The sequence below is a fragment of the Aphis gossypii genome, chromosome X (genome assembly GCF_020184175.1).
Source record: "Aphis gossypii isolate Hap1 chromosome X, ASM2018417v2, whole genome shotgun sequence".
NCBI classification, from domain to species: Eukaryota; Metazoa; Arthropoda; class Insecta; order Hemiptera; family Aphididae; genus Aphis; species Aphis gossypii.
Window position 1 is genome coordinate 64033602 of NC_065533.1, and position 19985 is coordinate 64053586.

At 25.8% G+C, this 19985-nt stretch overlaps 2 protein-coding genes and 1 pseudogene across 2 annotated transcripts in view; 1 reads left to right on the forward strand and 2 right to left on the reverse strand.

The window, feature by feature from the left end:
- The window catches only part of LOC126551575 (UPF0746 protein DDB_G0281095-like), a 327628-nt gene that overhangs the window by 285273 nt on the left and 22370 nt on the right, over window positions 1–19985 (reverse strand). The gene's annotated exons all lie outside the window — the stretch shown is intronic.
- On the forward strand, window positions 914–1846 carry LOC126552644 (uncharacterized; annotated as a pseudogene).
- On the reverse strand, window positions 4210–18656 carry LOC126551573 (uncharacterized). Its single transcript, XM_050205335.1, has 2 exons — window positions 18026–18656; window positions 4210–9143 (listed from the first exon to the last, which is right to left on the reverse strand). Exon 2 carries the CDS (start codon window positions 8561–8563, stop codon window positions 5426–5428), a length of 3138 nt encoding a protein of 1045 aa, XP_050061292.1. The 5' UTR covers window positions 8564–9143; window positions 18026–18656; the 3' UTR covers window positions 4210–5425.

A 19985-nucleotide genomic window follows, 5' to 3' on the forward strand; every position in this document is an offset into this window, starting at 1 on the left:
TTTAGCTAATGTTCTTAACAAGGTAATTTTTCTTAATAGTCAAGCTAATCAAAATTAATAATTTAGTTATAATATTCATATGCAATTTGTAACGTGCTATTACTCTATAGTCTATATGTTGTATATAATTTTTCAATCCATTTTATCTATTTTTTTTGTTTTATGTTACATCATTTTTGACACAATAAACAAAAGAAATCATTAATTGCATAATCAACAATTCTGTTTTCTTTAGGAATGCAATTAATGGCTATCCAGCGACAACACAGAGAACATGATACCCATTCTACATATTCATCATCCGGTTGACAACGATGCTTATCTGAGTGCCAGTTACAGTATAAACATATATTTGTCATATCTTCAGAATTCTCTAAGAGATAAGTTTTTAAATATTCTCTGTGAAGGTTAGGATCAAACTCTAAACTGAACTTAGAACTGTCCATAATTTTAAATGCATAATAAATAATATACACTCCACGCTTAAATGCATCTTCTTGTTTTGGAACGTTTTCAACAGGGCATGGAATAGGTGTTAATAAAGGACATTGTTGTGTATCATCACCGTAGATAACATCTGATTTCAATATTTCAAATACCCTATTGAAACGACCTTTAGATATTCGACCATCTGTGTCATATGGATTAATCGGGTCCATGATATAACACTGTCTGACTTTAAAATTTATAAAGACTATAATCCAGTGAGAATTTTTAACTAACCATGGCAGAATAACCAAACTATCCTTAGTGAAAGTAATTTTGTTATACTCTTCTCCAATTTCTTTTATTTCCATCAGCAGTGTCACATCATTGCATGATAACATATGAGTGTTTTTTAAATCCAGCTTAAAAGCATACGACAACAAACAAATATCTATAACAAAGTTACACAACCAATTTTTTCCAGATAATGAACCAAAATCTGAGATGTGCAGATCGGTCATGATGTTACAATTTTTATCACTAGATAATAAATAACTATATTTTCCAACTAGATAGTCTTTATTTTTTAGCATCTTTATTTGTTTATAGTATGTCAAATCTTTAGGGAGCATATTTTGGTGAAAATCTTTAGATTGCACTGGTAGTTGAAACGGAGTTTTATAACTGCCAGGTGTTGAAATCGATTTCATTAAACAATTATCGTCGAATGGCTTACTTAAATCATGTACAACCACGTCGTTGTTAAAAGGCTCATCAACAGTGAACCTAGTCTCATTGTCACATTTGATGACCACAATGCTTTCAATACCATCGACCACTTTGGGTGAAAGATTATTTTCATCAGCTACAGAGATCGAAGACCTTGGGATTTTTAACGACAAGGCTGTGAAAGGACGGTACTTAGTGGGTTGGAGATGTTTGTGTTGTTTTCTTTTTTTCCCCAACTTTCTATTGCGTCCAAATGGTTATGGCTAGAAATTTCTGAGACTTTTCTTTTCCTATTCACTTTGGTATTTATCTGTCTAGATTCATTGTCAAAATCTAATGCACGTGTACAAGTTTTTTTTCTAATATTATACTTTATTTGTTTGTGTGCATTCATCACACGCTCTCTCATAAGTCTTAAAAACCGACCGCACTTCCACCTTCGGTCACCATCAAGTATGTCAACTTTTACAGTTTTAAACCAAGATTCAACGGTAGCATTACTCTGGCGGATTTCAATGCCATTGTTGAGTTTATTATTCATAATAGGTGTCCACAGTGCTAAGAAAGGTACACACTTGACTATAAACTCTCGTGTAAATATGATTCATCGTAATATTCATTGCTTATATTTTCATTATTTACAGAACAATGGGGCAAAACGCTAGATTTTACATGTTCTTTGATAGACTGAAATCTACAGTACATCATAGACTTATTTGTGTCGGATTCGCATAGAAATTTATTTATTCATCTAAATAATCTTTGCCTTCGTTGTTTGATTCATTCAACAGTTGGTGGTTAACATTACACTTGTCTCTCATTGTATTAATAGCATTTTTAGTTTCTCCTGTACTACATGGAGACAACAATATTAATGAAAATATTTTAAACCAATTTTCAATATCCTCCAAACTCTTTGCATTAAACAGTAACATATCCAATCGATAACATTATTTCTTTTCATCTTTTCTACAGTCTTATTGTGATTTGTCTCAGATTGAAAGTATGTATATGCATGGTTTACTATGATTTTTGTGTAATGATTTACACAGATGTTAATGATAGTAACATTAGACCCATCAACATTTTCAACCAATACTCTGTAACACCAGTTAAGATAATCAAATATGGAATTAAAACCATTCCATCCTATACACAATGCATTCATTTATGCATAACTGAAATCTGTCACTATGTTTGTGAATACAGGCCAAGGCAGTTTGTGTTTCAAAACAAATGCTTTGAAAGCGTTCAACCATTGTGAAATTGCAACTATATCGTGTGCTGAACTAATCATCTCTACAACGGGACACGTTACACTCGAATTCCTAGGTAAAGTACATTTACCACTAGAACATAGTAAAGTACTCTTTTGGTGTTCTTGTCAATTTTCCTGACCAATGTACCAGTTGCATCCAAATAACCAGTTACTGATTCTTGATTTTTAATTAGTTTTTTTAGTATGTCCAACTGTTCTTTACTATAGCAGTGTACAGACGGTATACCTACATGCTGTACAAAGTTGCTTTCTTTATCGTTACACATCAATAGAATATCATGAAAATCATCTTTATCATAATCATCAGCAGTCAAGGCCTCTGATCTGATTTTTCTAATGACATCATCTGATTTAATACCTTGCAAATTGCCACAACTCAATTGAGTGGGTGATGCCAAGTCAACAGTGTCTGACCTGAAGGAAAACGCTTTAGTCTTTTTTAGCACTTCTTTGTTCAAATCTCGCTGAAACCCTTTTACGTGATTTGTGAGACCATCATCATCTGGATTGTGATGATAATTCAAACCAGAACTATAGACATTTGCTACGAACGTTCCATTTGCAAGCTGGACTTTAATCCTAAAAGTCTTACACCCCTCATGGCTACAATACATGTACACATTGCAATGACTTTTAAAATATCTGACCATTTTCGCATTAATAACACATGTATTGTTCACAGTTCTAATGGGCTTTCTGAACATAATAGGATATTTTGTTTTGTCCAACCGGGTTTGACTTTTGAAGTTTGTATAGTTCATAAGGGACCATTCTTCAAATGAAAATTTGAAAGATCCTTCAAAAAACACAAAATCATGGTTTTCATACTGTTTAGGAAATTGATTTTTTGTTTTTAAGGTAGAACAATGCCAGACTTTACAGGTGTTTCTTATAATAAGCATTCCTGAGGGGGCTTGGTACATGTTTTCCGTTTGTTATTTTACTTGGGGTAACAAACACAGATTCATCATTCATGTTTTCTGGTAAAATTGAAGTACTACTAGGTATTAATGGATCTCTCTTAGTTTGAATGAAATCAATCTGCCGATGAATTTGTGTATTCAAATGATATATCATTGTCATTATGCAAAAGTTCAGACTCTGTGTGCACAGTATAAGAGTACAATTTTTAAAAATATCAGCATCATTATCAGAGTTTTCATTAAAACAAAAACTATTTGTATCAATTATATTGTCTGTGTTACCATTTGTAAACACGATGATGACAGATTGAAATATTTTTACATTGTTTGTACACTTTATATCTGTTAACTTTATATTGTAACTTTAATGTGTCTACATATGTTGGATAGAGTGTGTAATTATAATTTACAAAATCGTTAGCCGTGTAATTACAATATCAATACATTTTATTTTTATTATTATTAAATTATGATTTATTAGCATAAACATCACAGTTCATAGTTTCAATACAATTTGAAGAGATGATTGATTTTTTCTTTTAATAGCATCACTATAGAGTTTTTCAAATTGTGATTCATTACCTTTCTTAAAAATGGTATGCAAATATTACTTACACAACTATCTGAAACCGAGACATTCTCAAAATTTAATTCTGGATATTCAGGTTGTTAATATTAATGAGCTAACCTACTTTCAATTTATCTTTTAAATTCATTGTTAACCTTATAAATATATTACATAGTAGAGTAGTAGACTATATTCATTCTGGAACAATTGGATTTTTATACATTTAAAAAACGTCTTAAAATTAGCTTAAAAATTAGCTTATTTTAACATTTTTTCCTTCCAAATTTCATTACTTTTTGTATACAAATTTCATTGATATTTTACTTTTATATAAAATTACATACATTTCTCGATATAAATTTATATAAATAAATTGCAAACAAACAACACCAATTTCCGTTTTTTTTAAATATGTACAATATACATAAATTATATATATATATATATATATATATATATAAATTGCTTTTGTTTTCAAAAATTATATAGCTTGTTTACAGCACGACTTTAACTATTTCGTTTATAGAATAGTGTCATTATTTCGTAATATCAAGCTTATGACGTCATTTTTATAGTATTTTCTGGAATCTTCTAGATTAGTACCCCGTAATATTGTGTCATGTTTTTCGAGGTTATAAATATAACCCACCGCTGAGTTTTTACTCATTTGCGGGTATACTGTAGTCGTCCTCAGTCGTCCAAAGTACTATGACAGTTTATGTACATAATAATTTTTTCAACAGAGATCTTTCAAGTGTCATTTGTTTACAATTTAAATATTTACAAATAAAATGTTAAATTGAGATGTTGTGTATGTTGAATTGAGATGTTGTGTATTTTTGATTGAGATCTTGTGTATGCTGGATTGGGATGTTGAATTGTAATGCTGTCTTTTCTGTAGATGTTGGTTTGAATGGTGGTTTGTGACTTTTTGTAGATGATGATTCCTCTGTAGATGTTTACTTGTATTGATAACCTTTGAAGAAACTTAGACTTGGAAAGTATATTAGTTGTATAAAACAAAAGAATTATTTTTAATTTTGTAAATAATTTTTTCTTATAGATAATGATTAATGATAATAGTAAAATCGTTAATTTTTATGAAAATGTCAAAGTTTTAAGAGAATTGATGAATTTAATAAAAACCTGTAGAAAAACTATAGTTAATAATGATTCAATATTATGTGAGTTATGATGTTATATTAAGCATCATGTTAAGAGATTATATTTTCCTAGTTTTATTAATAGCTTTTAAGTGATTAATAAAATTATCTTTCTCTTTATCTATACTAAAATGTCCCCAGGCTAATGTATTTGTTTCGCCCTTTATTAAGTATCTTTTATCGTCAAACCAGTTTAGTCCAGTTTTAGTCTGTTTTACTGTATGAATTTCATGTTTTTTACTTTGTATCATTGCTTGATTAATATTTTTACATATATTGTTTTCTAGACATATTTTATAATCATCATGTGTTATAATATTTTTAACTATTCCATTTTTTACTCCTTTAGCTTTTTTATTTCTATATTAGATGTAAAAACTTTAATTGTATAAGATTTCGATGCTAATCCAATAAATTGTTCTATAATTCGTCCATTTAGTTCATCTTTAAATTTACCTATTACTTTTTTATTAACTTGAGGGATTCCATAAACGTTATATTTATCATAACCAGATGTATCATACTCATTGATCATATCTTTCATATCTTCATATAAGTCTTCTGTTTTTACTGTAATTATTAATGAATCGGTATCTCCATAATTATAACGTATTTTATCTCCATATCTTTCTTTCAATTTATAATAGAAATCATACATTACAACTTTCGAAATTTCAAGAATACATACACCTATATACATTGGTTGATTAAAAATAATTTCTGTTTTGTTCATTTGAACAGCAGCTAAATTTTTGCTAAAGAATGTAGATTTTTTAAAATTAGTTTTTGAGACATATTTAGTATATTTAGTTTCTTCTGAAATTAATTTTATATTAACGTGTTTTCTAACATCCATCATTGATCTTCCAAATACTGAATTATTCATTGTTTTATAAAATGCTATATCGAAATCATTTGTTGCCATCTGTCTTAACTCTGTATTTTTATCTATATATACTTTCATCCAATCAGATTGACTAAATTCAATAACTCTATGTATTTTTTTTAGTCTTAAGCCTGCTCTCAAAGCTTGCTGTAGATTTGAGTAATGAATAACATAGTTATTTTTATCATATAATGTAGTAAATAATTTTGGTAATTTTTGATTATCTATTATATTTTCAGGACAGTATGGTAAATCGTTATGTTTTGTATGGAGTTCTTTTGGATAAATTAAATCTACCTCAAATAAATATCCTTTTTTCTGATTATCTTTCATTTTTAAAATAATGTTTGCGTTAAAATATATTGGTTTTACCCACTTAAACCCACCATATGGTAAATGTTTTGACATTGCATCCCCATATAAATTGTTAGCATCTAGATATTGTATATATGTTGATTCTTTATTTTCATTAAATTTTTTTCCCATATATTTATTATTTGCTTTACTATATCTGTTTGAACATTGAGATAAACCCCCCCTTTTGGCTCTTTCGAACATTAATAACATATCTATATCAGTTAACAATTCGATTTTTTGTCCTGTTGTCTTAAGCATACAATCCCAGGCAAATCCTGGAGTAGTATAATACCAAGCAGGATCTAGTCCATATGTTTTTAATGATTTTTCTCTGAAATACTCCATTATATCAGCTAGTAAAATTACATCTATTATATTATATAACATATTAAATTCTTTTAAATTTTTTATATTGAAATATTTCCAAATTTCCGTAGCATAATGATATTCATCATCACTAATATGTTTATTATTCAGTAAGTTATAAAAAGATTCTTTTGGAGGTAATTTTGTTTCTTTATATTTATCTACAGAATTCATATAATCATATGGAAAAGCTAATTTTTTAGTTAATAATCTAAATAAATATACCTTTTGTAATTCAGTTAAATTACCAGGTATTTCTTTCTGAAACCATTTCTTTAAAATTTTAAAATTATATAATTTCATACTTTTGGCTAATTCTGAAAGTGAGTTAGATAAAAATTTGTAAGAATCTAAAAATCTAAGTTCAATATTCTTTGTAGAATACTGTATTTTTTTGGAAAATGAAATATAATTGTCTTCATTATTTGGTAAAAGGTCTATATTATCTGTATCATTACCTAATTCTCTGACTAATAAATGAGAATCATATCCTGAAAAATTATGAAAGAATACAGGAATAAATTTTGGGACTTTATAATTTAGATTACACCTATTATGAGCAGCTCCTCTATATAACCCCGTTAAATGATCATGATCTCGAACCTTATCTTCAGTATATAATTTTTCTTCACAAATATGGCATATTGTTGCATTATCATATTCTTTTTTTTGTATTTCATTCAGTTCTTTAATTTTCTTAATTTTATTCAAATATTTTTTAGATGCAAGTATAGCATCTTGTTTTAAATATTTATATATTATTTCCGGAGAATCTTCTCCAAAGTATTCTAAAGAGCATTGTTTCCAATCATTATCACTATTGACGTATACAATAAAGTAAACAAAACTTATTGCAATATGTTTCTGAATTTTAATAGTACTATATTTTTCTTTTTTATAGTTTATCTGTGCTATAATGCTTTCAAAATCTGCATAAATTACAAAAGGTACTTTCATTTTATGGTTATAATTTTTAAATTTAATAATTTTATTTTTATATGGTAAAGTAATTCTTGCTACTTTATTTGATTGACAATAATTCTTATGATTTGATAGTTTTAATTCAGTTTGAAAGCTATTTAAGCACATTCTACAGAGATATCTTTTTTTATGATCTTTTGTAATTTGATTTCTAATTAAACTCCATAATTTCTTGATTAAAATATAATGTGTGTTATCTTCATTCTTTAATAGTAATAAGTCAATATGCACTCTTTTTTCATTTTTGGTTACAGTTAATGGATTGATTTTGTAAAATTCATCATGATGATATACATTAATAGATAGACCTCCTTCAATTAAGTTTTTTTTATTTACATTGTCTACAAATCCAGGTATTTTATAAACTGCCATCGGATATTCGATTTTAACTTCATTAAATATATTTTTATATTTTTCATATTGGTATACTCTTTGTGGATTATTTCCAGGTGGGTATAAATGAGCTAAAATTGACCATAAAAAACATTTATTGTCTTCATTTTTTACATTTACAGTTGATTTCTTATTAGCTATCTTATCTGGGGTTCTGATATATGTACTACCTCTAATAGGATCATATTTATTAATAGCAATATTAAGGATGTCAATTGATTGTAATACCCAATTAGAGCCTGCTAAGTTATCAGATACACGTTCATGTTCATATAATATTTTATCATTCATATTTATATATATTTCGTCCATATTTGATTCTAAAAAAATTTCATAATTTGTTGTTTGTAAGTATTTAGATTCTATTTCAGGACTCTTCATAGTACAATCTTTTTCATAGCTTCCAATAACACATAAATTAACTTTTAAGGCATTATGTATTGTCAACCATTTTTTAATAAGTGATAGCACAGGTTTCTTTACATCATCCATAAAACTTGATAAATCTTTAGCTCCATATTCGTTTTTAATTTTGAATTGGGTATATCTATTTTTAAAATTATCTTCATAATATACTGGTTTGTATTTATTAATGGATTGTTTTTTATTGGATAATACTATTATGTCTTCATGGAATTTAAATGGAATACCAGTCAACCAATAATTTTTTTCCTCATTAGTTAGTTCGAAAATAATTTCTAATTTTTTCAATATATATAGACTGTTTTATTTTCTTGCTTAATATTTTATACAGTTCTTTCAATTTTAGTTCCTCAGTTATAATATTTTTCCCATTCTTTATGCATAATTTGTAATTTCTTAAATAGTGCTTTATTTGATTATCACTTTCGTTTGAGTATTTATTATGTTCTTGAAAAAATTTAAACCATTTTGGATTATGTATATTTACACCTTTATTCTTAATATATCTTATTGATATTTGATTGTGCATTATTTATTATTTATTATTTATCAGGTTTATTTTTTAGTTTTTGAATTCTTATATTCCTTAAATTTGCTTATACAGACTTGATAAAACCTGTGTTTTCTTTGTCCAATAATCAACAAATATCTGTTAAGAAATAAAGTGTATATTAATTTGTGAAAGTTAGAAGTTTTAAAGTGTTTTTAGGATTAAATAAGCAATAAATTCATCACATACTACTTTATTACCATCTTGATCAGTGATAGATAATTTAATGTTTTTAAAATTCATTACATTTAAAGGAATATATTTTACATCATTAGGTATATATTGGCCTTCATTATCACATTTTATAACACATAAAACATCATCATCTCTGTGCAAATATTTTTCAGTTTTATGGTTAGAAATGGATTTTTCAATTATATCACAGTGTATTTCCAGGAATTTATTTACAAAATAATGACCAAGTATAATATCCGATCCAGTATGTGTATAAGTACACTTATCATCGAATCCTAAACTTAGTCTTAAATTTTCATCCAATAAATAATAGCCATTAGATGTAATTGAAATATAGTTGTTTATTAGTTGTATTTTTATACTTGAAGGTAATAACTTATTTAATTGAGCAATAGTGTAATTTCGCTTTCTTAATATAATATGGTCATATATAGTCTCCATAGTACCATTTATATCTTTTAAAAAACCTTGTGTATAAAATTGTAGTTCAATTGTACCAGTAACAGTTCGATTAAATGGGGACTCAGTTGTATGGTCTGTGATAAAATTAAACAATGGAATTCCCAAGGTATTTAATAAATAACTATCGAAATCATATTCATAGTTAGTTGAAATCTTTAAAAATTTGTTAACTATTGTAAGTTTAGTATTTCGAGTATTTTTGTCACAGTTTAATAAGTCTTCAATTTCCCTTATTGAATAGATTCCAATAGGCATTTTATAAGTAGTCAGTACTAATTTTTCTGTTTTGACTGTAAACTCACAGTCTTTCTCTATATTTATATAATGCTCACCATTTAGAGGATAGTAAATCATACTTTTGTTACTTATTCTTATAAAATTTAGATCCTTAAAACCTAAATATTTCTTTAAGTTTTCGTCTAAATTATAACAGCAAGGAGATTCAATTTTTACTTTTTTACCAACAAAAGATATGACTAATGGATTGATTAATGTGTTTAACTCTCCTTTAGTATATTGTCCACTTTTTATGTTAGTTACATTGTTATTAATTGTTATTTGGCAATCATTTTCAATTTTAATTAAGTTATAAGAGTTAGTAAAAGATATAGCATACAGTCCAATAGACATATCATTATTTTCATTGTATATGTAATGTTCTAAATGAATAGATCCATTTATGATTTTAATTATCTTCATTTATATTAATAAAATTTATTCAAATTCCATCAAATGGACTGTTTGTCCATTATTAAGATTTTTTTTACCTTTATATATAATAAATATTTCAAAATCGTTCATTTCGTACAAATATTGAGAAATAATATCTAAATATTTATCTGGTAAAATGAGTTTATATTTATTATTCAGTATTACAGAAACTCTGTTTCCAAATTTAGTGTTAATTATTTCAAAATCATTGGCCTTATACTTTTCATCAACGTTTAAATCTGATAATTTAATATATTCATACTTATAGCCTTTTTTATTTAATCGTGTTATTAAAGGAATTGAGTCAGACATTTTTAATTTTTTAATTTTATTTTAAATATTTAATAGGAAAAATTTAATAGAAAATTAAATTTGATAAGTTTTCCTTATTAAATGGATAATTATGAGATTACAGCATTTCATTTAGATGATAGTAGATCAAGATCAATATTTCCAATACCTATGAGATGTTTAATTATAGGTTCATCTGGATCAGGAAAAACTAATTTATTATGTAATATTATTCTTAAATATTGGATACATTATAAGAATCTTTATATTTTTGCAAGATCAATTGATCAACCAATTTATGAAAAACTGAAAGCAGTATTTAATAATATAGATAAAATTGAAGCGCATATTACTGATGATGGTATAATATCTGTTGATGATTGTGAGCCAGACAGTTTAGCTATTTTTGACGATTATATTTTAGGTAAACAAGATAAAATTAAAGAATATTTTATAAGATCCAGATCAAAGAATATTTCATGTATTTATATAGGTCAAAATTATAGTTTATTAGATTTACAAGTAATCAGAACGAATTCTAACTTTTTGATTATTTTCAAGCAACCCAATTATTATATTAAGAAAATATGGAGCGATTTTATGAGCAACGATATGACGTTTGAAGAATTTAAATCTATATGTTCAATTTGTTGGAAATTAAAATTTGGATTCATATCAATTGATTTAATAAATAATCATATTTACAATAAATTTGATAGTCTGAATGTAAACGATCTAGGCTGAACGATAGACCCGTTTATAGAACGATAAACCCGTTTATAGAACGTTAAACCCGTTTATAGAATGATAAACAACCGTTTTTAGAACGTTAATTAAATTTTATTTTTATTAAATGGATATAGAAAGAATAAGAAAAGATCTTGAAAACAAGATTGATAAAGTAAACAAGATTAAAGCTGATAATAAGAAAGTGACAAAAAGAGGAGGTAAAATTACGATTGAGGAAGCAGATAGAGTAATTCGGCTTAAGGATAAATTGAAAAAGATATACAAAAATGCAGCTTTAAAAATATATATTATGAAGAGGAAAAGGAAAAATCTTTCGGACCTGTAACAAATGAATTAAAAAATATTGTTAATGCTGTAAATGAAGTTAAAGAAATAAATATAAAAACTGATGAAGATATCCAAAAAATGTTGGTTCCATATAAGCGACCGGAAATTTTACAGTTAACAAATGATGCAAAAACACCAATTAAATCACCTTTAGGAATTAAATCGCCAATTAAGAAAAATATGTCTCCAAGTACAAAAAATACTATAGTATTAGGTCCATTAACATCAAAGTATTTACCAAGAATAGATGATTCAGTTTTTGGAATATATTACAATACTCCAAAAAGACAATATATGATTGGAAAAGATGTAGTAAATTTTAAAGATGATAATTTAATTATAAATGGAAAAATATATAAGGGAACAGAAGGATTATTTAGATTATTAGTATATCCTTTATACGCATCCCCTAATTTTTATACAGAAGCAGATTTTGAGAATTATAAAGATATATTAATTCAAACTGATTCAATGTATCAAAATAATGATAAAGGAACAGGACATGTTAAATCAAATAAAGGAGATAAATATATGAAAATGATTTCTGGATATTTTATGGATTACCTGAAAATATAGCCAAGAAGGAAAAAAATAAATTATCAAAAAAGATAGAAAATGATTTACAAGTTGAAGATGGAGAAAAGGAAGGAGGTGGTTTGGGAAAATATTCAGAAGATCAAATAGAGTACAAATATATTCATAATTTAAGAGAGTTATTAAAAAGATTATATTTTATTGCTAGTGAAGAAAAAGCAGGGAATAATAATTTTGACAATGAAAAACTTGGTGTTGTACATTTTTTTAGTAAAGAACTGGAAAAAATAGCTGTTACTCCTCAAGGTATTGACTATTTAATTTCATATGTATCGAGTTTACCTGAAAAAGTTGTGGAAGGGTCAGGACTTATGAATAATTTATTAAATAGTAAGTTTATGCCAGAAATTCATTGGCCAGGATATAATTATCTTGGGCCATTCACTGACTTAGAAAAAAATAAAAAACCAGTAAATGAATTAGATAAAGCTGCTATGGAACATGATTATTTTTATAAGGAACATAAGGATATTAAGTCAAGACATATTGGAGATAAAATTTTAGAAAATAAAGCATGGAATAGATTTACAGATCAAAATGCATCTTTAGGTGAAAAAACTGCAGCATTAGTTACTACAAATGCAATGAAAGTGAAAAGATATTTTGGAATGGGATTAATTTAATAAAATTATTTCTTATTAAATGAATTTAAATCTAAGTGATTCACAAATTAAAAAACTTTCAACAGCTTTTAATAAAGATACTGATGTAACAATTCAATTAAAATACACTCAAATTGAAAATGGCAAAAATATATTTGATTTAACTGATCAGCAAAAAAATAAATTAAGGAAGGCAAAAAACAATAAAAAAGGTGTAAGATTAGTTATTACAAATAAACAGCTTAAAATAAAGTAGGTGGTTTTTTACCATTAATTATAGCAGGTATAGGTGCTCTTAGTGCTTTAGCTGGAGGAGCAAGTGCAGTAGCTAATACTTTTATAGATGTAAATGACAAGAAAAAGAAACGAGAAGAAACTGAAAGGCATAATAAAGAGATAGAAAACAATATCAAAAATATTAAAACATTACAAATTGGTTCAGGATTAAAAAAAAGAAATTAAACCGTTAACAAATTATGATATAATGAGTTTTGGAAAAAATATTAAGAATTTTAGAGGTTGTTTTATGAAAGATGAGTTACCAAAAAAACCTTGGAAAAATGAATGTGGAATATTAAATTTAAATAATTCTAATCAACCTGGGTCACATTGGGTTGCCTGGGTAAAAAATGATAAGAAAAAAATATATTTTGATTCATATGGAGATTGCAATCCACCAAAAGAAGTTGTTAAATATTTAGGAAAGGACAATTTATTTTATACTACTGGTGAGTTTCAAAATTATAATGATCCACCTATGTGTGGTCATTTGTGTTTAGATTTTATTAGTAATTTTAAAAATATTATTAAAAAATTTTCCTCATAAATGGAAAGTATTTTTGGTAAGTATGACAAGGATATTATTCGTGAGCAGGATAAGATTTATGGACCCACGTCTTTATCAAATCTTAATTCTGTTAATCAAATCACAACTTTTAATATAAAAGAAGAAAATAGTTTCTTAAATATTAAAAAATCAAAATATCAAATTTCTGGCCGTGTTTTGCAAGCTGATGGTACTAATTATCCAAAGGGTTCGAATATAATACTAGTTGACAATTTTGTTGCATTTTTATTTACACGCATTGAAGTTAAAAAACATGGTAAAATAATAGACACCATTGATAATGTTGGAAGATGTAGTTTGATTAAAGGTACTATTAGTTATTCTGCAGACCTTAGTGGACCAACCATAAATTGTGGATTTCAATCAAAATTTACAGGTGGTGGTTACTTTAGTGCTGTTGGTAAATTATCAAATTTATGTTTAGGATTTTTTAAGGATATACAATATCCAGTTTATAAAGGTGGATTTGAAATAAGTTTTTTAAGACATTCAGATGATGATGCTTTATTTAGAGAAAAAAATGATAAGAATGAATTACCAAGTGCTGGTAAAATTATTATTGATGAATTTAATATTAGGATTCCATATGTAGTTTATGATGACATGAATAAAATTAAATTGATAAATGAATTAACTTCATTATCTCAAAGAAATGAATATATGTTTATTTTTAAATCATGGCAGTGTATTGAAGAAAGAAGTATTACTGGCAAAACACTCACCAAAGATATAACAAATATGTATAGAAATGTTCATAATCCATTGTTTGCTATAGTAGCTTTTCAGACAGATAAATTAGATAATCAATTAAAAGATCCAATACAGTTTAATAATTGTAATCTGAAAAATATTTGGTTGGATATTGATAGCATGAGATATCCAGAAGAATTATTAAATTTAGATTTTAAAACTGAAAAGTTTAATATTGCTTATGACATGTTAATGGATTATAAAAACGTTTATAATAGATTACATCGAGATTTATCTTTAATGTATATAACTCCACAGCAATTTAAGGATACTCGGCCATTTTTTGTTATTAATATGAGTAGGCAACCATCACAGATCTCTGGATCTAAAACTAGCATTGTCTTACATGCAGATTTCAATGAAGATGTACCTGCTAATACAATATGCTATATTTGTTTAGTATCTGGTACAGAATTTTTTTATGATCTTGCCAATAATACAATTAGAGAAAATATTTAATAATAATATCTTAAATAAATGGACTATTGCAGAAAATGTAAATCTCAAACTAGAAGCATAGGTATTCCTGAATTTATTAAAAAGAATAATAAATATAGGAGAATATCAGTATGTAGAAAATGTAAAACTAATAAGAACAATATCTCAAAATCACCAGAGATTATAGAAGTTTATGAATTATTTAAGCCAGCTCGAAAACATTTTGAAACAAGACATTTTATACAAAGAGGTATAAATGATACTTGGCAAGCTGATTTGTACTGCTTTTATAGACCAAAGTCTACAAATAGTGATCCCAGTTATAATTTAAGGAATAAACATAATGAAATCAAAGTTAATGATAACCATAAGACATTGTATAAAGCTAATAATGGTTTTAAATATATTCTTAATGTTATTGATACATTTTCTAAATATGTATGGTCAGTTCCTTTAAAAACAAAAACTGGATTGGAAGTTGCTAATGCATTTTCACAAATATTTAAATATGATGTACCGAAAAATTTACATGTTGATAAAGGTAAAGAATTTTATAATAAAGATTTAAAGCAAATACTAAACAAACACAACATAACAATGTATAGTACAGGTACCGATAAAAAGGCTTCTATAATTGAACGTTTTAATAGGACATTAGGTGATAAATTAAAGAAAGTACTTTATTTAAATAATGTATGGATCTCTGAATTGCCAATGATTATTAACACATATAATAATACATACCATAGAACAATAAAGATGAAACCTGTTAAAGTTAATATGAATAATGAGAATAATTTACTTAATAGTGTTTATAATTATGATATTAGTAATTCTATACCTAAATTTGAGATAAATGATAGAGTTAGATTATCATCAATAGTTGATGTATATAGAAATAAATTGAGAACAAATTGGTCTAAGGAAATTTTTACAGTTGAAAAAGTTTTTAAGTCAAATGTTAATTATTACAAAATTAAAGATGTAGAAGGTACAATTTATGAAGAAGAATTACAGTTATCATTATTATAACCTTATCATAATCTTTGATAGTAGTATCATTACATAGAGTAATAGAGTAATAGTATTACCATATATAATATGTGATAGTAGTGCCACGATATAAATTATTATTTTATTACTTATAAATGAATAAACTATATTGTTTTAAGTGTAGACAAAAAACAGATAATGTTAATCCACTAATAATAAAATCTAGGCATAATAGGAAAAGGTTGTCTGCAAAATGTAAGTTATGTAAGAAATTAAAATCAGGATTTATTAAGTGAGTAATTTTAGTATTTAAATATTTCATAATATTGTTGAATCAGATAATGCAAGTTATAATATTCTTTTTTTATTTTTATTCTATTTAATAGTAGGTCTTTTACAGAATCAACGCCTTCAATTTTGAATTTTGTAATTATATTATTTACTATATCTTGAAGTTTATTTACTTTGTCTTCTACTCCCCAGATATATATTGCATACTGTAAGTGAGATTGAATTAAAGCTGAGTATACTGATTTCTTAAAACTTTTTTCATTTAAAATATAGAATATTGATAACTTTTTTTTATTACTTATTTTGTTAATTATTTCATTAACTTGGGTGGTAAATGTTAGTTTTTTATCAATTATACATCCTAAATACTTATATTCATCTACATTTTCTAATTCAGGACAATTACATTTATTAACATTTGTACACATAAAGTCATGAATAATTAAATTTTTATTTGAATACTCTTCAGAAAAATCAATGTATTGTGTTTTAGTAATATTTATAGACAATTTATTCTCAACAAGCCAATTTATGACATTAATTAAATCTTCATTAGCTTTTTTATATAAATCAACATGATTATCAGCTTCGATAACTAACGCTGTATCATCTGCAAATAGTACTAATTCACCATTGATTTTAATTTTAGCTAAACTATTAATATAAATATTAAATAACAAAGGACCTAGGGAGGTCCCTTGGGGTACTCAATTAATAATTTTAGTTTCAGACAATTTATTTTTGATTTTTGTACAACATGTTCTATTTTATGATATGATTTTAATAATTCCAACATATCTCCTCTTATACCTAAATTATCCAACTTCCTTATAAGTATATTATGGTCTACTGTATCAAATGCCTTTTTTAAATCAAAGAAAATTGTCATTTTGTATTTTTTTTCTGTTTGAATTAGTGATGTTAATTTTAAAATTGCTTTTTCTGTATTTCTACATTCTCTGAAACCAAATTGTGAATTAGAAAGTAATTTATTTTTTTCTAGGAAATTAATTATTCTTGAATAGATACATTTTTCGAAAATTTTTGATATATTTGAAATTAAAGAAATTGGACGATAATTATTTACGTCATCTTTTGGTAATCCATTGTTTTTGTATATAGGCGTTATTATTGCATGTTTTAATTGTTTAGGAAAATATTTTGTATTAATAATAAATTAAATAATTCTGACATTGATGTGGCTATTGAATCTTGATTATCTTTTAAACTTTTTACATCTATATTATCCCAACCTGGTGATGTTCTATTTTTTAATGAGCTAATTCTTAATTTTATTTCCTCAGCACAAATTGGTTCAAAGAAAATAGAATTTGGATTAATATTAGATTCAGATTTAATTTTGGAAAAAGGTATTTTAGAGGCCAAATCATTACCAATATTAACAAAATGATCATTTAATTTATCACAATTAATTTTGGCATCATTTTTATATTTATTAATTTTTAAAAAATAATATAGCAACTCCCATTGCTTAACTGGATTATTTTTATTTATTATGTTGATTTGATTTTTAAAATAATTTTCTCTTGAAACCTTGATTAAATGTACTATTTTTGATTTATAAATTTTACCTAATTTATTATTATATTTTAATAACCTATTCCGAATTTTAATAGATTCAATAATAGCTGGAGTAATCCATGGATTTTTACTTCTTGCTGGAATTAATTTAATACCTCTAAAATTTTTTATACTTTGTATGTACTTACCACACTTCTCTTCCACGTATTCTTGAATTGTTGTTATTGATCCGTTGGGTGTAGTTGAGACCATGTCTGTCTAAAGATTCAGTATCAATTCGCTGTTATAGTACTTTGGACGACTGAGGACGACTACAGTATACCCGCAAATGAGTAAAAACTCAGCGGTGGGTTATATTTATAACCTCGAAAAACATGACACAATATTACGGGGTACTAATCTAGAAGATTCCAGAAAATACTATAAAAATGACGTCATAAGCTTGATATTACGAAATAATGACACTATTCTATAAACGAAATAGTTAAAGTCGTGCTGTAAACAAGCTATATAATTTTTGAAAACAAAAGCAATTTATATATATATATATATATATATATATAATTTATGTATATTGTACATATTTAAAAAAAACGGAAATTGGTGTTGTTTGTTTGCAATTTATTTATATAAATTTATATCGAGAAATGTATGTAATTTTATATAAAAGTAAAATATCAATGAAATTTGTATACAAAAAGTAATGAAATTTGGAAGGAAAAAAATGTTAAAATAAGCTAATTTTTAAGCTAATTTTAAGACGTTTTTTAAATGTATAAAAATCCAATTGTTCCAGAATGAATATAGTCTATCTACTTACAGTGTCTGAAACAGTAATTCTTAGACACTTTTGATTGTCTGAAACAGTAATTCTTAGACACTTTTGATTGTCTGAAACAGTAATTCTTAGACACTTTTGATTGTCTGAAATAGTAATTCTTAGACACTTTTGATTGTCTGAAACAGTAATTCTTAGACACTTTTGATTGTCTGAAACAGTAATTCTTAGACACTTTTAATTGTCTGAAACAGTAATTCGTCGACGGTTTTGTGTCTGAAACAGTAATTCGTCGACACTTAAAGCTGTCAGAGTCTATACTCCTCGGACAACTACAACAAACTACAACTAAAACTAAAAAATTAAAATTAAACGAAATAAAAAAATTAAAATTAAATGAAATAAAAACAATGTTAAAAATAAAACACAATAAAAAATTAACAATATTATATATTTATAACAATTAAATGTTTATAATGAACACTGTATAATAACAAAATTGAAAACACGAGGAATAATTCGAATAGTAAATATTTCTAACAATTAAATGTTTAGAATTAACACTTGAAGAATACCGCAGAAACACCGAAGTGAACTGCGGAAAACCAAATTGAAAGCGTGAGGAAAAAATCGGAGAAATACAGAATAGAAAACTTGAATAAAAACCTGGATCACTTGCGCCTGAAAATACATACATTTTAATTAATGTAATTAACAATAAATATTACTGCATACAATAATATTTTACACTTTAAGAAATCATCATTAAACTTGTGACAATGCGACACTGACACACATGTACAAATACAACACAATATTATAAAAATACAAACATATTAAAGACATCATTATTTTAAATTGAAAAAAAAAGTATGAATCGTTAACAAATTATTATTACTAGGAAAACAAACACTAATTTTAATAAAAATCTTCATATTGTACAAATATTGTAATACATGTGCTGACGATTGTCACTTTTTCAAATATTGCATATTTAAACAAAAAATATTAGACAGGTATGATTTTAATAATTAAAATAAGGATTTAAGCCTAAAAAGGAACCAATAACACTGAGTGATGATAAATTAAATATTGCTATCTTGTGTATAATAGTGAATGTAGACAGTAGACTGCATGCCACCTGAAAACAGATGAGAAAAATAAATATATTGAGAAATTATATTCTAAGAGAACAGATTATATTTACTTGTTTCTAGACCCTTCATAAATGGAAATCTTGTCATTCAACTTATTTTGCAACAGCTTGTGAATTGAAATACTCAAAACATAAACACTCCTTCAATGATTAGAACTGTGACTAGATATTATGATTCATACCTATCAAATAATAAACTTTATATAAATATTTT

Coding starts and splice junctions, on each gene's coding strand:
- LOC126551573 (XM_050205335.1), bottom strand. CDS start 8,563: ATGGATGATGTAAAGAAACCTGTGCTATCACTTATTAAAAAATGGTTG.